Consider the following 22,664-nt stretch of genomic DNA (forward strand, 5'->3'; position numbering starts at 1 on the left):
ATGCCCGCCCTACTCGCTCAGGGCACTCCCGATTGGCTTAATTGAATGATTGATGTCGAGCATGATTGGCTGCCGGCCTCAGGGATGAGCTAACGCCATTTGATTGGATGAAAACAAAGTGTCCTAGTAACCGTCGCAATGACTCCGCAGCCGGCGCTGGGCGGTGGCTCGCGCAGCCGCCTATTCCCGAAGCCGTGTGCGCACTTTGCGCAGCGTAGGCGGCGGCTCCTCCTTACTGCGGGAGAGGGGGAGGGCGGTTTCCGGCGAAACCTGGCCGGGCCGCTTCCCCCGCGGGTCCCGAGCGCCCCCCTGCCTCTCGCCTCCGCTGCTCCGGGAGGGCCTCCCTCGCCCGCCCGCGCTGCCACCCCTGTCCCCCTCCGCCGGCCCCGGGGCGCTGCGGCGGCGCCGGGGGGGCAGGGAGCCCGTCTGCGCAGGCGCGGGCTGCGGCGCCTTTCTAGCACTTTCTGGCGCGCAGCCGCCTGAGGCAGCGGGGGCCGGGCGGCCGTTGTCATGGCAACCGCGCTCCGCGCCGGGAGGCGGGAAGGGGATAGGCCCGGGCAGGGCCTGCGGCGGCTGCAGCATCGAGCGGTGCGGGGGAGCCCGTCCTCGGCGTCGTGGGCTCGGGGCGGGCCGGCGGCCGGGGGGAGCCGTTTAGCGGCAGCTCCTTTGCCGGGAGGCCCTGCGCTGCCAGGGGAGCGCTCGAGTGAGGTGGCGTCCGCCTGGGAGGGAGCCTGCGGGGGCTGCCGGCCTCTCACCGGCCTCCCACCGGCCGGCTGCTCAGCGGGCCTTTCCCAGGGCGGGCAGAGCAGCCCTGGGTGATGCCTCTGTCCTGGGCTGGACGTTCATGGCGCAGCCCTGTCATGAGGCAGCCAAGCATCCCAAGCTGGCTAAATGTCTCCCTTGCTTTCCTTTTCTCCACCTCTTAATAGGCCATACTGTCCCCTTCTACCATCCGACTTTGTTAGCACATTCTTGCATAGACAGTTCATGTGTTGTTCACAGCTTTGTTGTTTTAGCAGAGTATTTTTATGATTATACGTATTCATTAGGATGCCAGCAAGGTCTACAAGTCCTAGCATCTCTTCTTGTTTCATAATGCAGCTAAAACTTGAAAGAGGCTCTTAATGGGTTCTCCAAACCTACCTAGTCTCAAAGTGTTGCCTTGATGTGGGAGTAGACTGAGGCAAAAGCAGCAGGTGACCTCAATTCTTTCTACACAAACAGCACATCAGGCCAGTGCTGTCATTCAGGCATTCATATAAGGTAGAGGTACATTATGGCTTGTATATATAACATGGTCTGTGCTTGGTAACAATTATCCAGCTGCTGCTGCGACTGGATCAGGTGAGGAGGTAGTCAGGAGAAGAACAGCAGTGTGAAGACTTTTGCTGGAGATCAAATAGCCTCTAGTAGCTGGCTTAATACAAAGGTTATGATGATTGATATTTCTGGCATGTAAACAACATATTCCCCCAGAGATGCTGGAAGGAGCCCAGGAGCACTGGGAGCAGCCCTAGAGACACTGGGAGGAGCCCCAGCGCATCAGGAGTGACCTGAGAGGATCCTGGGCAGCTCCAGGAGGCCCTGGAGAAGGTGTTTATCAGCCCCAGAGGTGCCCAGACACAACTAGGAAGACACACATACAGCTCATCCTCCACATTCGAAGCCAAAATGCAGGAGGTTTATGCAGTTTACTTCGAGATAGCTGAGTAATGCAAAGGCAGTAGGGTCCAGATTTATCCCACCTAATTATAGACATTGATTTGAATAGCTAACTCTGGGCTGTGTTCACACCAGAGTCAGTGGAAAGGCATGGCTCGGCCCACTCCAGCTCTGAATAGCCCTCTGACGACACCTTTCTGTCCTCTGTAAAGGTGTTTGTTCCAAAATCTCAGTATCGTTTAAATATCAAAGGCAGCCAGGATGAATCTGAATTAGACTTGCTCAAGATTTCACACCAGGCTGTAATAATCAGTAAAGACAGCTCTTCCTCCAGGATGTGATGTCATCTCTTTAGGGTAACATAAAAGATTACTACTGTCTTCTTTCTGGTTAAAAAGAGACAATGTAGAATGTCTTGCCTGTGTTCTGCTGTCTAAGAAAGTACACTCAGCATAAATTCTCATCGAGGCATACTCAGAACAGTGTTAGCAAGCTTCTGCGCTCATGAAGCCCTAGAAAACTGTCCCTAAAATGGAGCTGCAGGGCTCGTAGGAGGTTTGCTGGTACAAGTGCTGCTGTATTTTTGCAGATACAGGTTGGGGATTTTTTCAGCTGGGGCCAGAAAGTGAAGGACTGCACATCAGCGACAAAGATCTTACTTTGTTAGAAATCATCAGCCTTTGTAGCTGGTGCTTCTCACAGCTTGTGCTTCACCGCGCTGCCTTTAATGTTTGGGAAGCTGTTCTGTTATGTGTAGAGGGAGAAATGGTTGCCACCCCCAGTGTTCCCAGTGGCAGCAAAAAAGTGGAAATACTCTGCTCAGTTAAGACTTCGGATCTCTATCTCCAACGTGCTAACAGGATTGCACCCAGCGGAGCAGTACCCTATGGGGCAGCTAAAACTTTGCTCCTGTGACTGAGCTTCCAGAGGTTTCCCTGGAAGATTCAGCCACCTAAAAATTTATGGGTTAGGAGGCATTTCAAATTATTCATGCAACATTTATTTGTGCTAATTCTATCCCAGTCAGCTAGTACTTCTGTTCTTAGCTACATGCAGATCCACAGGAAATGACCATTCTATTTTAAATATTTTTGCATTTTTGAAATTAAAGTAAAATGCCAGTACTTCTAAGCTCTCTGTGAGGAGGAACACAGCCAAGCTGCCAGAAATCTCCATGGAGAGCTGCTGGAGCTGCCGACTATCTTAGCTCTGCCACTTCTAATGCTGTGTCAGCCCAGCAACGTCATTAGTGCGTACCAGAAGGTGAGCTGGCAAGTAATAAGGCAGGTTTTTCTGCCAGAACCTTGTCTCATGAAGCATTTCTTCAAAGGCAAAATTCTGTATGAAACACTGACAATTGGGCAAATTCTGGGAGAAAAAAAGTTGCACATTCCACGGTCCTGACTGAGGAAAATGCTTAAGTGCATTTCCAATTGTTGGTTTAGTGGGCAGCCTGCACAGAGACGCTGCTGCAGATGCCCGGGGCAGAGGAGTGGGGGGCAGCTGGAAAGCGAGTGGGACAGCAGAAAAGAGAACTGCTCGGCCAAGGTGGGGAGGTATGTGGCTCCCACATCATGATTTCATTGAAGACATCTGCTTTATCTGGTATTTGATTTCTTTGAAGGCTCTCCTCAAACCCTGCTGTGACAAGCAAGGAGGTTTCATCTCATTTAGGTGCTTCTGAATTTCCCATCTGTAAGTTTGCTGTATCAATTAATGGCTGTAACGGGGATACTACAAAACATTAGGGGCCGCTATTATGAGGCCACATTCCCTGGGTATAATCCAAGGAAAGACACGGTAGTGACATTATAACTAAGTTGGAAATCACATTTCTGTTTTGTTGAACAATATATTAGTTATTTTTAACTTTTTATTGTCTTTTTTTTTTTAACTGTACTGCTTTCAGCATGCAAACGTTTTAGTGTGACTATAATTGGTTTGAGCAGAGTGGGGAGATACTTTAGCTTTTAAGTATTGCATTCCCCTTTTACTGAACCAGTGTTCTTTTTCTGCTATGGGGTATATAGATATAATCCCTCCCCTTGGCAGGCAGGCAGACAACAGCTATAATTCTTCTCTTGATGCTTAACCAGCAAGATAGCAGTCTGTGTCTCTGAAATAGCATCCTAGTCTAAACTGAGCCTAATACTTGGGGCTGGGATGATGTTGGGGCTGACAGGGGTCCAAAACAGAAATCACAAAACTAATTCTTTTTATATAGGTAAAAATCTGAAGGCCTGAGTTCAGGAGAGGGACACTGCAGAACGAATGTGGATGGAACCCTGCCTCCAGAACTGGAAAGCTTTTGGTGTCGGGGTCGTTCCAGGTTTATGGTTGCACTGAAGTATGACGTGGGTGTGTGCAGACCTTTTGTCATTCTAGTCTTTCTGATTGTTACTTCTAAGGATAAACAAAACTTTGTTTTCTAGAAATTGCTGCTCCTGAGAGATTGAAGTTAGTGAAGGTGAGGGGCTGCTTCCAGAGGCTGGCGAGTGAGATGTGCCGTTGTGGGATTCCTGCTTGAGAGAAATAGGAACAGCTGGGTGGAATCAAGCCACAGGTCCATCCAGGCCAGCATCTTGTCTTTAATGATCAGCAGCAGCTGCCAAAGAAGAACAGGGCAAACATATACGGATGTGGCAGGTGGTTCAGGCAATTCTTTAGCCATGAGCAAGTAACTTTTTGTTTAATAGCCCCAGTGGATTATTATGAATTTATCTAATCACCTTTTGCAGCCTTGTAAACTTTGACATAAACAGCCTCCTGTCGTGATGAGTCCCACAGTTTAACCACAAGCTGTGTGGAAGAAGAGCTCCTTCCATTTGGTTGGATGATTTCCACTGAGCTCCTCAGTTCAGAAGGCGGCCATGAGCCTGTCACTTCAGAGCTTGCAGTCGAGAGAGTCTTAAACATTGACAGTGATTACCATGAAACAGAAGGTAATGCTAAACCAGCTTTTACTTTGAACTTTGAACACTGCTCCTGTAAAGTTTCCTTCATTCGGTCCCACAGCTTCACTGCTGTACATTGTCCCGCGATAAGCCTGATAGGTATCGCCACCTTTCATTTGGGAGATCTGTTTCTCTGGAGAATTTCCACCAAGAAGTGGTGACTAATTCGATCATGAGGTGCACATATGGTGAACACCCCCTGGTGTGAACAAAAATAAGCTTTCCTTCACACAAAAGTTGATTTTATCATTTCTCTGTCTCTCTCAAACCTCTTCTTCATTCCCAGTGCAGTTCTCTTCCTATTCTTTCTCTCTCTTGTTTCCAAAAAAACCTTTATCTGTACTGCATGCTAGTGCCCATTTCCTGGCATAGAGGCCTTCTTCCACTGGTATCACAGCTCCTTAAATCACTGATTAGAGCTGCTTTTGCATCCCACACATAGAGAGCTTCCATACTGCAGTGTGTCTTTCATCTGTGTCCACATCAGGAGTCTCCTTGACAAGTTTCCAGACAAGCCTGCTTGCTAATTTATTTGATTTGTGGTGGGACCAGCTACTAGCTTTGTTGGAGATTTCCCCAGGCTTAAGGCGCTGCTCTGCCAGCCTCCCTCTTGTGACTAATCCCTGTCATTACACACTCAGGGGAGCGACAGTTTACGTTTGGTGTTTGGTTTGAACAGGGGATCTAAAAGCATCCAGAAGGCTGTGAGTATCTCATATCAAGGCCATGGTGGAAACCAGGTCAAAGACGCCTCTTCTGCCTGGTCTCCGCTGTGTTTGCAAAACATCAAAACACTTTGACTTGCCTGGGTTTGATGGCCTTATGAAAGGACTTTTATATTAAGAGAGCTGTGGCAAAAATTGAGGTTTTACTGATCCCAGTATTCATTCGGGCTTGTTCTTCTGATATCATTTCCATCTATTTCAGTGTGTTCTGAATTAGCCCTTGAAGTAGGAGTGACAGTCCATGAGGTAGGATATAAACATCATACGGCTTCCTGCTTCTCTGGAAGATATTCAGATACGTGATCATAGGCATGGTATAAGAACAAAACAAAAGTGTACTGATCAGTCTCTAAATCCAGCCATCCTAAAAGGCATTCCTCTCATGTTCTGCTGGATTTGCTCCACCAGTGACTGTGGATTTCAAGTTATTTCGTTACCGTTTATAATAGCAGCCCCAAACAACCGAAATGAGTGCAAGTGCTGCAGTGCCCAGTGCTGGACGTTGTTTCTACACTTGCTATGCCAGAGGCCTTCCCTTAACCACTGAACTGGGTGTCTCCACAGGCAGGGCAGTATCTCGAGGAGAGGAGGAGTTACACTCACTGCATTACTCATGGGAAGCTGGAGCTCAGCCGTATGACCAGTTTTGCAAAGTCCTTGAAGCATGCATGACCTTCTCATGACTTGCCAAGATAAGCTCGGAAGTCTGTGACAGCACCTGCTAGAGAGTCCAGCTCTGAACTAATTCTTCCATAAGCATCCTGTGAAATACCTGTGTCTCAAAAAGCAGCACTTATTGACAGCCCTGCCTCAGGTACAGCTGGGAGGGAGTTTAGGACTCAGCTTAGGTCTCTCTTCTACAACCACAGGGAGCCTCGGTGCATCAGAACAGGGGGAGGAAAGAAACAATCTGATCCTGTGGTGGTGAACTTCCTACTGCAGAGTGGGACTGCAGGCAATTTCTCTCAGTTTTCAGGGGAATTCATTGGTACGGCCCAGAGGGGATGTACTGTTTGGGAATCCATGATGCTTTGGAAATGGTATAAACTGGGAGAAAAACAGGGGCTAATATACTCCTACAAACATGATGAAATGAAATTTAGGCCACTCTAGCCAGCAGCAGGTCAGCTAACCTATTGGGTTTCTGGAGCTAAAGTGCTTTCTGGTGTCAATTTTTATATCTAATACTTTTGATTTCCTTCTTACTGATACTTGCTGACAGCAGCAGAACTGAAATTACATGTGAGCAGACATTATCTGCCAGAAGAGCATTCTCATGTTCAGCCTGAGTGAGAAGTGAGGGAGCTATGCATAAACATGAAGAATTTATGGACAGTTAGAAAATCCTCATTATTAATCATTTCCACAATTGCATCGTAACCAAAGGGCTGCAAGCATCTTCGTTTCAAAGTGAGTGAGTTAATCTAGAATCTCCTTTTAAGTAGATTTCTGATGTCCAGGTAATCCGGGGATTAATTCTGCAGATTTATGTAGTGCTGACATGAAGGAGCTGCTTCTATAGAGAGCTGGGAGAAAGGAATATGTTACTTTTATTAGTTTCTATTCTTCTCATAGATTCCAAATTTTGTTATTTTTTGTCTTTTTTATAACTAAAAACATACTTCAGGGCTTTTAAAATACCAGAGGTGTATCTCATCATCTAGTAAATGCATCTATAAGTGTGTTTTTTTCTGCCAGATAGAAAGAGAATGATACGCATTGTCAATACTGCCTGTTCCAAGCCCAGATCACCTGATGACCTGAGCTACTGGGGGCTGCAGCTTGGGATGGGCAGCACAGTCATCATATGAGAAGAAATATGCCTGTCCTTGCCTGCCCCCACGACCTGCCTGCAGGAGAAGACAGCAGTGGCAGCATTTGGAAGGAGCGATGGGAAAGGAGGGAGCGGAGCTGCTGCCTGCAGTGTGTGGACCACTGGAGGAAGAACTTCAGCCATCGAAATGTCTCACGTGTGCCTTTGATGAGAACAGCAGCTTTTGGCTCAAGAGCTTAGAATCTGCTCTAAATCAAGTGGTTGTGGGTTGTCTTCACATCGCAGAGCGGTGGTTCAATGTCAAGTGGTGGCTCAAGTGACATGGATTTAAGGGGGCAGGATAGGCCATCTGTCCGTGCCACCACTCATACAGCTCAGGGTCATGTGCGAGGCAAAAGTAAAGTGTCAGGAGGACACGCTGAGCTTCCTGTGTAATTCCTCACTTATTATCTGCATGGAAGCCCCAGAGCTTCTAAACAAAGCTGGGGGAAGTTCCAGCCGATGTCCTTTCCCCTTGAGCACTGTGATCTCATATTCAAAATCAAGAAGGTGTAATGACTGAGCAGGCCAGAACACCTGGAGTCCTGGGGTTTTTGGCATCTCTCTGGCTTATTTCCATTTCTGACAGTGGCAGGATTTTTCTTGGGCAGGTTGCAAATCTCAGCCAGGAGTCCCACAGTTCTGTGCTGACAGGTCACAGAGCCACAGCTCTGTTTAATGATTGCATTTCCAGAGTGGGAGGAATGAAGTCTCAGGAATTTCCCCGATATCACTGACTCCCTGGCAACCTCTTTTTTTTTTTTTTTTCTCTTCTATGCAGGCTTGCCTGAATCCCTCCTACCTTCTTCAGGTGGTTTGAGCAAAGAACACATCAAAGATGTAGACACATCTCTCATCAACTAAATACCAGCAGCCAGGTTATCTGAAGTCATTTTGTGCCTGCCTGCCACTGGGAAGAAAGTGCCTTCAGGGGTTCTCATTGTGTACCCCGAAAGTACACAGCATAACAGCTCTTGAGTAAACAGGCAAAATCAGCATCCCCCATCCTCCTCACTGAAACACTCTATATTCACAGTAAAGCCCCCGCTTTGATCTCCTGCCAAGAATAACACAGACAGTCTATTAAAACATCTTTAATAACATGATATAATTAAAAATATCTAACGTGCAACTCAAAGAAATGAATATGAAGCTTCTTTAAATCTGTTTCCACACCCCTCCAAACTTGACTGACAGGTTCCAAACCTTCATTAATTGGCCTGAAAATTTATGAATACCCCAATATTATGGGGGAGGGGGTGTGTCCTATATATGAGTTGGGAGCACAAGGGATTAATAATGAGATTTGAAAGGATTTGTGTGCTGTGGTAGCTTTAAAAATCCTGCAAGGCACATCAGTGCATCTGTGAGCATTTACATTTCTGTTTAAAGTGGTCTGAAATGAGTTGGAGACACTCGTCCCTTAGGCTTTTAACAGCCTGTGTGTTTAAGTGTCTGAAGCAATCCGAGAAGTGAACTCTAAATGCTTTAGTCAAAGGACAGTGTTTGAATCAATCCCTTTTCTTCACAATAATACAGAGAATTTGTAGAGCACCTCATCTTTTAGATGAGCAGAGCAGAGCAGACCAGAGGAGCTGGAATGACTGCCAGAGGAATGACTCCCAGAGGAATCCTGAGTATTGGATTATAAAGTAACTCTGGTCACAGCCTAATATGAAAGTCATTGGACTGACAATTAGTAAAGCTTCTGTTCCCGGGTCTGCTCTTGTCTAAAGGACAATATTAGAGGAGATAACTTCACTTTCAGAGTCAGCGAGACAAGCAGTTCAGTGCAAATAAACAAACCGGTGAAACTCAGCCCATCATGCACCCTGTTTTAGCTGATGTGACATTAAATGTGCTAATTTAAGTCCTGGTTAAAGAGTATAAATTGACAATTTTAACCCTGAGTTGCCATGACTGAGCTGAGAGACAGGAACTCAGCTGTGTGTCTGTGCTCTTTGTTTCTCCTTTGATGCTCTGCACATTTTGTAGAGACCAAGACTAAAAACCATTGCTTTTGAAGGATTCTTGGTCAGCAGGAGCATTCACTGGAAGGGACACATGGATACCATCACTGAGGTGGAAGAACAGACAGGTCAGTAGTTACAGGCAGAAAATACCTGCTTTTTCCCTAGAATACGGAAGCGAGTTGGCTGTTACATTCTGACTATATTTTGATGCTGTTCCAGTCTTCAGTAGTGGCAGTACAGCAGGTACCGTCTCTCTTGTGGGCACAGAAGAGAACAGAGCACTTTTTTCAGTCACCACCTCTCCTGATTAGACAGGATTATTCAATATTAACTTTACAATAGCTCAGGGCCTGCCTGCTCAGAGGTGTCGTTTCATTAGGTTGACATGAGTAATCCTCAGCTGCAGCCCAAGCGAGATGTGTGCAGGCTGCTCTCATTTGGAGAACGAATAGCTTGCCATCCACCGGGAATCCCAGGTTTCCTGTGGAGCAGGATCCGTTGTCTCAAAGTACAGTAGTGTAAGTGCTGGCAGGTTGAAATAAGGTGCTGAGGCTCTGGGAGTCCTGCAGGAAAATCACTTGCATCCTCCAGTGACTTACACCTGTGTGATTTCTGTGTGTACCCTATTAACTGCCCTCTGGCAGGAGCACTGGGTCCCAGAATAACTGTCAGTTGTCATCAAAAACACTGCTGTTCCTGTTACTGAAGCTGTTTTCCTTGACCATTACTCGGTATGAGATGCGCATGAAAGAACCAGTGAGCAGCACGACAAAGAGGATAAGGAGCAAAGACCAGACCCCTGGTTCAATCCCTTTGAGGAAGCTTGGGCTGTCCTGCGGGATGGTGTTGGTCAGACTCAGCAGGTACCCAAGAGTCCAGCCAGATGATGTATCACCCATCTATTGAAATAAAAAGAAGAAGTCAGAAGAGAAGGAGACAGTCTGCACCCCAAATGTGTTTCCGTGCACAGACCCAAGGCCTCGTATACTTTATTTGAGACTGATCCAAGGATTAGGCTTGAAATGAGGAACTCTCCCACTCCCCGTGCCCTGAGTGCACTAATAGGCCTTAATTGCTCTGCCCAGCCTCACCTGGCACTTCTACCCACCCCCTCTGCCCACGGGCCTGGGAGCTGCCTCTTTCCTGATCTGTGCTGCATGTGTGTGCTGTTCCTTCTCCTGCTTACTGGCTTTCCCAGGTGGATCTCGGGTCTACACTGTGGGTAGTTCTGTCTCTGGTCCTGTTGCCTGGTTGAACCCCTCTGTTGTAGGTGGCTTGTCTCTGGCTTTCCAGGCTGGGCTCCCTGGATGGACCCCAGACCTACCTCCTTACCTTGCCTTAGTCATGATCACCACACGGCTGACTGACCCACGGCCCTGCTCAGTGGGACCATGCCTTCGCTGGTGGGTTGTGAAGAGGTCTGTGAATAAACAGGCTTGCTTTTGTGAGGGGGAGGACCTGAATCAAATCCTCCTTTCCTTAGGGGCTCCAGATCCTAAAGCAATTTCAGACCTTCTAAGCTAGTTATAAACCCTCACTAGTATAAAGGCGATTACAAAGAGGTGGGGCAGCACCTTTTAGCTCAGGAAATATTATCAGCAGCCTGTCCTTAGCATTAAGTGGTGATCAAGCCATGCTTCCTCCCTCATTGGGCATAGACTCGTAAACACGGCGCTGCTTGAGGTAAGGTTTTGGACCCATCTATTTTTCAGTGGGGACAAGTGTAATCTCTAGATCTCTGACACTGGCTTTCTTGCTTATCACAACTGTGAATTTATTTTGCAAAAAACATCTTGCTGGAGAAACCTAGCTGGTTAGGGCTTGTAGGAGTGGGGACAAGCTGGCTTTACTGAAACCAACCCTCCCTCCTAATTGGAAATACCACACTGTAGGTAACTGACCTTCTGGAATGCAGTCCAAACAGACCTGTCAAAGTCAAACACGTATCCCTCTGTACTGAGATGAAAGATGAAGGCAGACACAACACAGTAATCAGCAAGTGTATCCAGGCTTGTTTGGGATTCCTTAACCAGCTGGTGTCATTTCCAAAAGAAGATGGGGGAAAAAATAAAAGTAAATATTCAGTAGCTATATTTCAGGCCTGCTATAACTTCTCCTTTCCTGCTCTGAGGCTGACGGTGGGACTGGAGGAGCAGTTTGTGTCCTGTGCAGACTGAAACTATGTTTCCTGCACCCACGGGGCTGTGGTCTGGGAACCAGGGTCATCTCTTTGTGCCTTTGTTCCCATCTTATTGCAGACTAAGTAAAACCGTATGTTTGGGTTAAAGCCTAAGCTATAGCGATACTTTTATTTAGGCTGAATGTACTGCACTGATCTAAGGAGGACCACTCGTCACTGGCTCTGTGTGTGAGCCTGATACTTCGTATAAACGCTGCAGGCCTTGCTAAGGACTGTACCCTTGAAGAGGAGCTAAAAGATTGATAAGAGGGGAACATCCTGAGCCAGAAGGAGCCAGAGGCTGGATAATCATGCCTGAGAAGCATGAAGTCAGCAGAAATCGGTGGTAACTGGAGGAAAGGTAAAGGCAGTGGGGGGAGGCCACAACCACTGACTCAATTTAAGACCAAGAAGATGTGCCCCCCCCACCCTTTGAGTTTGCACAGAATAATTCAAACACACGGTAACTTTAAACTGAGACAACGCACGTTGTTAACCAGTGAGGGACAAAGCGATAAGAAACTCCCCCGTGGTCATTACAGTAAACGTGTATTCGTGTGGTTTGAAGTGTATAAATACATTGAAGTTCTCCTGGGTGGTGTGCTAGCTTTGTGGAATTACCACCTAGCATCTCACTGTGCAGACATGGAATAAAAGAAATACCTCAACCCTGTGTGTCTTGGCTTGCATACTGGGTGAAAGAACCCTTTTTTTGGGATAACATTATTAAAGACCAGGCAGTTCCAGAAGCAGCAGGACTGGCAGCCAGGTCTCCTACAGTTGCTTTGCAGGTGAACTGCTTGGTATGATTCTCTGCTCTCTAATTAGATTGAGCTAATGCTGCAGCCTTTGTCTCAATAGGAGCATTAACAAGATCTTTCTCTTCTCTTCAGAAGAGAAAGCTTTAGGGAAGTGCTTATGGGCTTTGCTACCCCCTTAGCAAACCCTGTAGGAATTGTCCAATGTGACTGTTACTGTGGATGCTTGGTCAGTGTAGGTGCGAATGAGGGTGACACCATAAAGCCACCAACTGAGGGAAAGAACATAGAAATTCCCACTGACTTGGTCTCCATGGACCCAGGTGAAATGGGAAAGGCCCTGGAGTCTGAGCAGATGTGTTCCTTGCACTTAAGGAGAGGAGGGTAACAAGAAGACCAAGGTGATCTACAGGAGTGAGTAGACCCTTCCTATTTACTCCTTAATATGCAGTAAAAGGTACTTGTGGTTTTTCATTTAGTTAAGTCCAGCTGGGAGCTGAGAGGAATGAAAATAAGTGGAGCCTGTTTCCTCAAAGTAAAAAAAACCCAACACCAAACCAAAACCAAAACCCAGGCAAATCCAAGCTTTCCCCTGAGAGAGCCAGTTAGTCATGGCTCTGTCAGTCTGAGCCCCATGGGCTTTTACAACAGACTGTTCCTTGCTTCCCACTCTTCCTGCACACTAAGTTATTCCACAGTTACCTCTTTAACAGACATCCCACAAAGCCTGTCGACAGCCTGACCCAAGTCAGGAGAGGGTACAGTTTCTCTCATGAAGTCCATGGCCTCGGAAATCACCTACAACAGCAGCAGAAATAATCATCAGGTTGGACTGTGCTCTGCATCCTTGCACTGCAAACAGTGCCTATAGGAAGTAAGTGGCAGTGGCTGTGGGGGCATTGCCAGGGTGCCCGTTCTGTGTGGGTGGTTACGGTGCCTCTGATGGGTGCGAGGAGGACAAGCAGATCTGTTACTGTCTGGAGATGGAAACTGGACTGTTTCTAGCTTGTGTGCAGCGGCCTTCCCAGCCCTGCCTGGCTAAGTAGACTAGTCCTTATGCTCCTTTGCACCCTGTCCATGGGAGGCTCTCAGGAGCTGGGAAGATTTCTGTAATTCCTCCCTCTGAAATGCACTTGGTTTCACAGAATCACAGAATCATTCAGGTTGGAAAAGACCCTTGGGATCATCGAGTCCAACCATCAGCCTGACTCTACAAAGTTCTCCCCTACACCACATCCCCCAACATCTCATCCAAACGACCCTTAAACACATTGTTTAAGGTTTGTCCTAGGATCTTGAGCTGGTCCTGGCTTAACAACCCAACGACTTTGAACACTGGATCCATGCTTGTGGTGGAGCATGCCCAGATGTTTGCTAGGGGAGTGGCAGAGGATCTTCAGCTTTACCGCAGCCTTCATGTGGGAAGACCTGCTCAACATGCAACTCCTGGCTGTCCTATCACTCCTGGCTCTGTGAAGCCCCTAAATTTGTCTCACAAGCAGGCGTTGCTGAGACATGGGTGAAGAAAGCCCTACCACAGCCATTGGTGGGAAGCCTGTGGTTCATATTCGAACAGCTGGTGCCAATGAGGGGGATAGGGCAGGAGTGTATGTGTGCAGCATTAGCCAGAGCGCTGGCTCTCTTGGCTAGCAGAGGGCACAGCATGGCTGTTCCCACTGTATTCATTAATGATCAAACTGGTCCCATGTCATGGATTCTCCATACCAGTTGCCTACCCCCGTGTAAATGAGAACCCACCAGAAACCTGGTCTGGAGGGGCTTGAAAACACTGCTGAGGGAATGCTTGAAGAAGCTGCAGGAAGAGGAAGAGTTGAGCAGGCTTTGCACAAGTCTCTTGCAGGAGGTGGGATTGCTGGAGCCGGTGATGTTGAAGACCTCCTCAGGGCCAGGGATGTTGGATGTGTCATCACTGACAGCACAAGGCCCGGCATGCACTGATTTCCACTGCACTTCCCGGAAATAGGTGAGGGGCCAGCAGGGATTAGACACAGTTTTAGCACTTCTCTGATCCTAGAGGCAGAACAAAACAAGGACAGAGGCAGCAGGAGAGGAGGTTGGCATCCCAAAGCTACACAAAGGAAGACAAAATGTAACAGTGAAGAACAGTTTTTCTTTGGCACCACAATGTTGTAATTGAGCAGGAGGGCTGCAAAAGGTTTGCCAAACCTTATCTCAGCTAGTTAACTTCAAGGCCCAGACTGATGCAGCAGGCTCCCAGCTCCTGCAGATTTCAGGGCAAGCTGCAATGACAGGACCTGCAGTGGGAGGCTGAGGAGTCCCAGCCCTACCTGCTCTCCCTTAGACCAGAAATACAATTTCCATGAATCCTGTACTCTTCATTGTTGCAGGAAAGAGGCTGTTCTGGTCTGCCTCCCAAATGGCTCAACCCATCAAGAATCAATGTTTCTTATCTCTAAGAATTCCCTAATATAACTGTGGTGAAGTGGGTCTCCATGTGGGACATTCAGGTCTCAGTTAAGGGGAGGTGTGGTCTATAGGGAGACAAGTGGAAGGGCAGTGAGAGTTTATTTCTGAAAAATTCAGTTTTGGTGGAGACTAAAATGATTCCTCAGTTTGCATCAGATCCTGCCCCCTCCAAGTGAAATAGAGTTCGGAAGAACCAAAACACCTGCATGTTTTCAAAATGAAATATTGCTCTTTTAAAGATGCTTCAGGGTTAAATTCAGCAAAGGACATACCCCAAATGGAAGGTCCCAGTTGGTTCCTGGGTGCTGTTGTTTTGGCTTCCCTTCTGAGATGGAGGAGCAGCTCAGAGGAGCCAAGGGAAGTCTTTGCCTCTCTTCAGCACCTCTGGAGAGCAATTTTGTGCTCATGTGTATTAAGTAAGGAGCCAAATAGCACCTTCAAGTAGGAAACTCTTGAATGGGTGCCTGTGCATCTGCTTGGAGGACATTGATTTGGGCATAGAGAATATGTTTTACAAATGCACTGGGCTTTTCTAGATATATGCAAATGTCCTCTACTAAAGACAGGGATTGACATTTTGCCCATTAGAAGCCACACCTTGTGCAACTGTCATTTAGTGATATTGTATCTAGGAACCTTGCAACTGCCCTTCTGGCAGATACTTACTTGAATGAGCATAGAGAGCAGCCTGCTGCGGAGCTGGTCCGCGCCGTGGCAGGGGCAGTGATGAGTGTACACGCTGTGCATCTGCCCATACAGCTGCAGCCTCACTCCCTCTTTTGATGCCTGGTTCTCTTCTTCCACCTTGTAAGTGAGCTGCGTTGAGGTCCCTCCCACGGAGAGGACTCCTGCCATCCCCTTTCCAGAGGGGACCAACTGTCCTCGCCAGTCGTACTGACCCAAAAAGAACCAGAGAGGTCAGTTCTTAAGACTTCTACATCAGGGCTGCAGTCAGATGCACTAGTGCACAGAGGGAGAAAGCAGCTTTCTCGTTAGTACAGCCCAACTTTTTTTTTTTTTTTTCCACACAGGACATGAGGATGCTGAACTGGTGCTTTCGGAGCAAACAGAGGATCCATTGTACAAGCACTGCCATCTGCACAGAGAGCTCCACACAGCCAGCGAGAGAAAACAGGGCTTGCCATCCTGGATGGCTGTTTGAGGCAGTGGTCTCAGCAGGTAGGAGCAGGGGAGAGATGACAGGGTGTGGTGGGGGGGGAATGGGAGGGAGGTTTCCAGGTGGGAAGATATGGGCTTCAAGTGCTGCCTTGGTGGGGATCCTCCTGTCAGAAGAACCCTGTGGTTTCATCTTCTGCAGTCTTGCAGAACTGATTTTGGCAATGCTGAAGTTAGCTGAAGTACAGACAGGAAAGTTCACATGGGTGTAAGCATTCTGTCCCTGGCTGCGGGAGGCTGTGTTGCTGCCAGCAGGGCTAGCAACTCCCTAACCAGTGCATGCTTGTTATCAGAACTGCCTTTCACTTCCCTGATGTGGAACTCAGTCTAATCCACCTTTCTCTTGCCCTTTGAATTCTTCTTGAGACCCTTTGGCTGGAGAAGCCATGGGTAGAGCAAGGAAACTTAAATGTATTCTTTTTATTTAGTGAGTGCCTTCTGAACACAGACCAGGCCCCTGTGCTGGGGACAGCCAGCTGCACTCTCACTAGTGTCTCAATGAGAGGACATTTGATGGGCTTTTGCTTTGGCAGCAAAAGACTCTGCTTCTCTGTCCACCATCCACAGGATGTCCTGTGGGACAGCTGGACTCCAGCGGCAATCCCACAGCACCCCACAGACCGCAGCAACGCCTGTTTGACCGTGGTGCTGAGCTAGAGCTGCAGGGACTCAGAGCAGCAGAGTTCTTGCTGACACCCCAGGGCCAGACTACGTAACGTCATCTATGTGAGCATGCTGGATGTGTTGTCCAGACAGCCTCACCTCTGTTGGGGCAACTGCATGAATGTGTCCGTGAAAGGCAGTATTAGAGTTTTGGTCCTTCAACCTAGTTACAGCTGTCTCACATCATGCCCCCCAACCAGCTGGTGTCGGATATAACCTGCCTCCTCTGAAAGGCAGTGGAAGTTGTGCTTAAGCATTGTTTAAAGTACAGGGTTTTAATGATCCCTCCACATGTGTCTGTAGCTGTTTGTTAATGCTCAGTTCAGTTCTGTGCTCCCCAGGCAGGATCATCCTTTACCTTGAAGAAGTTCTCCAGGACATAGTTGACAGCAGCCCAGCTGAATGCTTCCTCGTCTGGACTGGACAGTATTTGTGCCCCCTGAAAGTTGAAGGGGGATGACTTCAGGGCCGCAGTCAGGGCTGCAAGGAGACTGTCAGAGAGTATGTGATCGGTGAGGCTAAACAGAAAAGAAAAAGAAGGCACATTTGTTGTTACAGGACCCTACCAGGAGCAGCCTGCAGTGGTGGCACAGCTGCAGGGTTTCTGCTCTGCTCCCCACTTTGGGTAGTAGCACAGAGACACAGTGACAATCCCACTTCTGCTGCTACTTCCCTCACATGGCACTGGGGGCAAGAACAGCAGAGGGATGATTTGAGCAGTTGTGCCACCATTCAAGAATTTGGGAGTTTAGTGCCCTCTGCCACTGAGGGAATCCAGCGGCCTTGCCCCACTGACCTGGTCCCCTCCAGACCTTACTTTTCCCCAGTATCTAAAAGGAGATAAAGGTCCCAGAAATGAGGTGTCTGAGAACAGGGTCCACAAAAGTGTGTATAAGGTGGATCTTCACCACCATTCCCAACCTGCTGACAAGAAACACCCCTGCAAGCCCATGTGGGCTGTCACATAAACTGAAAACACTTCCGCTTCCAGACTGACCGGTATTTTCCCAAGCACTAATTGTGAAGGAGACTTTACAAAGACTGGTAGCAGCAGCAAGACTATCATCCTCATGGCTGCTTGGGGGGACAGTGTGGAGACACAGCCATACTGTACTCCTCTTGAGTACATCAGGACCTGAAGAAGGTTTACCTGACTAGCAGATTAGGGATGAAACACTGCAGAGCAGACAGGGTGAGATGCATTTACAGAATGATCCACATGAGGTGTTCTGATCTCTGGGTGTGGGTTTGCAACATTCACTCACTTCAGCTGCCTCATGCTGGCGGTTGCTCCCAAGTAGAGGGGGGTTTGGCTGTGCTGCTCTGCTGGGATCTCTTTCTGGGCCCAGTTCAAACATGGCTCCAAGCTCTTCACTACTTTCTGAGGAGAATCTGAGTAGTTGGAGACTCCTGGACCTGAGGACCAGGGGAAAGAATTAAATTTTCTAAGGAAAGGTATGAGAGAAGTGTGAGAGCTGTTACCCAAGAGGTTGCTGTCCTAGGGCATGGATAAAAACAGGACCTGTCATAGGCAGAATTAAGGAGTTCCTCCAGGTAACTGTCCTGCTGAAGTATGGTACTGGGAGCAAAACACATGTGCATGTAAATCCCAGATCTCACTAAGAGAGCCCTAGGTCTGCTGCTGAGACATCCCATAAATAACCACATATCAGCCACGTGACCGCTGCAACAGCTGAGGCTGCCTCAGCCCACGGAAGACAACATGTGTCTTTAGCTGCTATAAAAGATAAGCAAAAAGACAGACTGCCATGCAGACAGAACTGAGGCTGATGTGTCACCTCTCCTCCAGCCACTTCCTCTTGTGTTGGCGGAGGTGGCTTCTGAGCCCTGTGCCTGCAAGCAAGACACCCCTGCTCTAGAGGAAGCTGGTGCTGTGCAGAGAGAAGCTGTGTGCAAGCCTTGACTCATCTTTCCAGCAAGATCCAATGGAGTCTTAAATGGTGGGTTTGAACTACTACCCAGAAAGAGCCTCACTTCCCCATCCTCTGGCCCACTTGTCTTCCCAGCTGCATGACTCCCTCACCATGTGCTTGGCTCTCCTGGGCCCTGTATAGGGCTGAGCTGCAGCTTGCCTACGGCTACTGAAAGGCTGTGACTGCACTGCCATGCAGACAGAGGACTACTCACATCTGAGCGAGAGACCTGCCTGGCCCTCTTGCTGCTGACAAACTGCTGCACCGCGCTACAGTTACTGGTTTTAACCCAGCAGGTGAACGTGGCAGCAGTCAAGGGACACCTAAAAAGTTTCAGGGAGCCTGTATTGCATCTTCTGTGTGTGGTCTGTATTGCTTACAGTCTGAAAGGGCACAAATCCTCTGCCCTGCTTGTTGTGCAGCTGCCCTTCCGCACACACTGGTACTGAGAGTTCAGGGTTTCCCAGCATCCTGCTATAATCAGGCTTCAACATCAAAGCAAGATTGAGCGATAGGGAAGAAAAACCCTAAACATTAGTGCATGAAGGCCTTTCAGCTGGCTTTGGCAGGGCCAAACTCATTCAAACTAGTGAGGGAGACCTCAATATTCTCCAAAATGTGACACCTAAAACCAAGCTGAACTCATGCTTGTGCTGTTGAACCCCACATAGGGGGTTGGGGGGTTGGAGTCTTTGCACCTCTGTTGTCCTGGAGCTACACCTCTTACTGCCCAGTCAGGAGGAGGCAGAAGATACCAGGAGTCACCCTGAAGCCAGATTTGTCTCCGTTACTGTTCACTGTCTTGCTTGGGTAAGAAGCTCAGCAACCTTGGCTCTGCCACTGATCCACGTGGACATCAGGATGAGTCCCATCCTCTCTGTGTGCTTCCCTGCCTGCAGCAGGCCAAAAAAACTGTCACCTGCTACTGCCAAGTGCTCTGATGTCCAGCTGTGTATGGCTAAATCTGCCCATGTTGAGAAGACCCGTGCTGAAAATAAGCAGCTTGTGCTTTACCATCACCACAATTTCAGTGTACAGCTAGATGATACAGGAGCCAAGGAAATGGCAGCAATGGTCCATGCACAGATCTCTGGGTTTCTATCCATCCCATGCCAGTCCCACAGACCACCAAGCATGAATCAGGAACCTTACCTTGCACAGGACAGGAACTACATTCCTTGATCACCCCAGTCTTGTTTGCCTTGGTGGTGGTCCACTGGTAGATGAACAGGATAGTGCGGGATGGGCCAGCATCCAGAACAATGGCATACTGGAAAACCCCAAAATCAGTCTAGATAAACACCACCGAATGCATGCTGCTTTGTTATTGTAGGGTTACTCAGCATCACAGAGGTATTCAGAGTAACCCCTGGGTCTGCACTGTAGTATTTGTGTTAGCTTTTTACATTCAAAGAAAAGGCGAAGCCAGAAGCTGATGTGGATTTGCAGAGAACCATTTGCATTTCTGAATATACATGAGGAGCAGCAGGAGTGGAGTAACACCCAGAAATACATCAGCCCTACAGTGGCATGCTCTGTAGCTGTTCCTGAAATCAGGTAGAGGGCTTCCACTGAGAGCTGAGCCACCTGGAACTCAGGAAAAACAGGTCCTAAAGCAGTAGGAGATGGCATTATGCAGGTTCTCGGCTGATTCTGGGACTCAAAGTGCTGCTGAATTGGTTTGCTAAGGAGATAAGGGTTTCATGCAGGAATCGCAGGGCTGCGGCTTGTTCCTGCTTCTGAGGAACTCAAGACTCCCACACGTGTTTGATGCCCCGCTGCAGAGGCGGTGCGACACGGGCCGGGTTTGCCCCGATGTGTGCCAGGCCCGTGGGAGCTGCGGCACGCTGGGACCAGCCTGCACGTACACTGTCCAGTGCAGCAGCCCTGAGGAGACTGGGATAATGTCTTGGCAGAGACGGCAGCAGTGAACGTGAGATTTCTCAACACCTCGTCCACTGACAGTTCTCCTACTGCCTAGCAGTGAGGTCGAGGGCTTTCTTAGTCTCTTTGCAGCCCAGTGTCTGGTCTATTTGCTGCTTGCTGATGGAGCCTTGCTGATCTGCACCTCTTATGTGAGGGTTAGGAAGCGAGAGGCCACTGGGGTCCCCTGCAGCACAGCGCTGTGGCTGTTTTGGATGTCTCCACACTCAAAATAGCCCCAGTGCTAGCCTAGGGTCTCCTCCTCTCCCCCCTGTTATATGACCCCACACTGGGACATGTCCTACACAGACGGGAAAGAAACTTGTGAGATCTAGAAGGTACGTGGCAGTGCATGGTCTAAGCTGTATCTTGCGCAGAAATAGATGTAGCTGTGACTGAGTGCCAAGAGAGACCTCCTGAGAGGTGGATGCTAACATGGTCGGAAGGGTTTTAGCACAGAACAGAGCCTGGCAGCAGCCTCCAAGCAAAGCTGTCTGCCTGCTGCCTTCCTGGGAGCAACCAGCTGCACCAGCCACAGCGCCTGGGCCAGGAGCTGGTGGGACTGGAGCTGGAGCAGAAATGCGGAAGGAGGATGGAGCTCCCTGCCCAAGCCTGCTGGCATCCTCCCACACGAGTGACAGCTCGTATTTCTCGCAGGGACACGTCGGCTGCCGCAAAAGAGGAAGAAACAAATGGTATTGGCAGAGAAACCTGGATATTTTTCCACCTTCACAAAATGAGAGGCTGCTGCTGGGAGCACACGGGAGGAGGAGGGATCACTGTGTTTCTGCCCCAGCTCAACACCAGGGAAGGGCAAAGTGCTTGCTGGGCAGAGCATGGAGCAATAAGGGTTTTTTTTTTAATCCAATTTTGTTTCCAAGAGGAGTGTGGAGGAGGGGTAGTATCTCTAAACTCACAGGTTAACCTATTTCTGTTTGAGTAAACCGTAGTGTGCCACTGATCTCACCTCAGCCTCGATGCATGTAGAGGCAGAGCGGATGGGCATTGACCCCCCTGACACTGGGCAGATCTGACCCTGCTGCACAGAACAGGTTGGTTCTTTGGTTAAAATCAAGAGAGGACAGAAGAGGAAAAGGTATGGAAGATAATTATTTTTTGTAAAGACAGAAGCAGCAGTTCAGGGCCAAATTCCTACTGACTTTCAAGAGGGACTTGGTCTTTCCCTCCACTGACACCACTGGTCCCTTGCTGCTCTGGGGTAGCTCCTGACATGGGCTGCCTCTTCTCAGCCTGCGGTGAGCTTCTCTGCTGGGTGATATCCAGCCTGTATTTCCCTGACCAGCCAAAGGGGTTGGCTTGTTTTGCTTTGAAAAGCTACAGCATGTTGAAGGATACAGACCCATCCTCAGTCTTGTTCTAGTCCCTTCCTCAGTTTGTTTCGGGCTAGTAACCAAGTCAGTAGTGCAGTGAATGTAAAAAGCAGCAAAACACACCAGGTTTTAGTTTAAATGTCCAGCTTGCACAAGGCAGCAAGCAGGTTCTCCTTAAGAAGCAGCCCCAGAGACGAGGAGAAGGTCCTCTGCTTACTGCCCTGCTTGACCCCCGGCTTGGCCGCCCCTCGGGCAGGCGGGCGCCCTTACCTTGGTCCTGAGAGGGGTGATGGGCACATCTTTAGTGGAGACGCAAAGGAGCACAATGCCCGTCAGTCCCGCTGCGATCACCAGCCAGGGGGGAAGGAGTTCACGCCAAGACATGAAGCGCTTTCTCCTTTCGCAAAGAGTCAAAAGAGGAAGCAGAGGAGCAGCAAACTGACAGCAGCTGCTTTTTACAACCTTTAAAAAGAGGAGAAAGGGCGGGGCCGGGGCCAGGCTCTGACTTCAGCCCAGCCCCAAGCCACAGGGACCACAAGGAGCGCGTGGGCCATGCTACAATGCGTCAGGCAGCTCTCCCTTCCATCTCTCCATGCAATAAATAAAACGACGGCTTCATGCCTGATCCAGTGCTAGCTTTGCAAAGGCATCGGTGCAACCTCGAAACTGCCCCAGGTGACGGGGTTGAGGTAAACAGAAATGTGGGGTTAAATCAGCTGTGTAATAAGCAGGCAAAACTCATCCGTTTGGTATTTTGCGCCTGGCAGGGCTAGCTGCCAAAATTAGAAGTGGGGAAACTCCTTGTCACTGGGTTTACTTTATATCTGAGGGCTGCAGGGTGGGCCTGGGGTCCTTCCCTGCAAGCACGTGTCCATCAGGTTGGGGCAGAGCGTGGGCATTCTTCTCAGTTCCTCCAGACTGCTCCTGCCCCCTTGTTCACTCTCAGTTGGCACCTGGGACAGGAAAACATCTGCACATTTTGGTTTCCACCCACAGGAGACTCTGGCTGGTTTGGTCTTTGTTATGGGTAGGAGACAGTGGGGGCTGCTCGGGTCTTTTGCCACTCAGAAGGCCAGTGTCAGGGCAGGTGCCTGTACACCCCTTGCTGACAGCCTCCCCATGAAA

At 48.9% G+C, this 22,664-nt stretch overlaps 1 protein-coding gene across 1 annotated transcript; it reads right to left on the bottom strand.

The window, feature by feature from the left end:
* Positions 1-8,233: 8,233 nt before the first annotated feature.
* Positions 8,234-21,926, bottom strand: LOC141932418 (ectonucleoside triphosphate diphosphohydrolase 2-like). The gene is made up of 9 exons (XM_074845971.1): positions 21,810-21,926; positions 19,438-19,555; positions 17,617-17,767; positions 16,710-16,869; positions 15,179-15,406; positions 13,823-14,095; positions 12,767-12,862; positions 11,029-11,160; positions 8,234-10,026 (listed from the first exon to the last, which is right to left on the bottom strand). The coding sequence occupies exons 1-9, from the start codon at positions 21,921-21,923 to the stop codon at positions 9,796-9,798; spliced, it is 1,503 nt and encodes a 500-aa protein (XP_074702072.1). The 5' UTR covers positions 21,924-21,926; the 3' UTR covers positions 8,234-9,795.
* Positions 21,927-22,664: the final 738 nt, after the last annotated feature.

This window comes from Strix aluco, chromosome 20 (assembly GCF_031877795.1).
Source record: "Strix aluco isolate bStrAlu1 chromosome 20, bStrAlu1.hap1, whole genome shotgun sequence".
Lineage (NCBI taxonomy): Eukaryota > Metazoa > Chordata > Aves > Strigiformes > Strigidae > Strix > Strix aluco.

Excerpts from the sequence above, each read along its gene's own strand:
- LOC141932418 (XM_074845971.1), bottom strand. The coding sequence starts at position 21,923 with ATGTCTTGGCGTGAACTCCTTCCCCCCTGGCTGGTGATCGCAGCGGGA. Across the intron at positions 19,556-21,809 it reads TCACCCCTCTCAGGACCAAG|TATGCCATTGTTCTGGATGC; the intron begins GTAAGGGCGCCC and ends GGGGTTTTCCAG. Across the intron at positions 17,768-19,437 it reads TAGTTCCTGTCCTGTGCAAG|GTCCAGGAGTCTCCAACTAC; the intron begins GTAAGGTTCCTG and ends CCTGGTCCTCAG.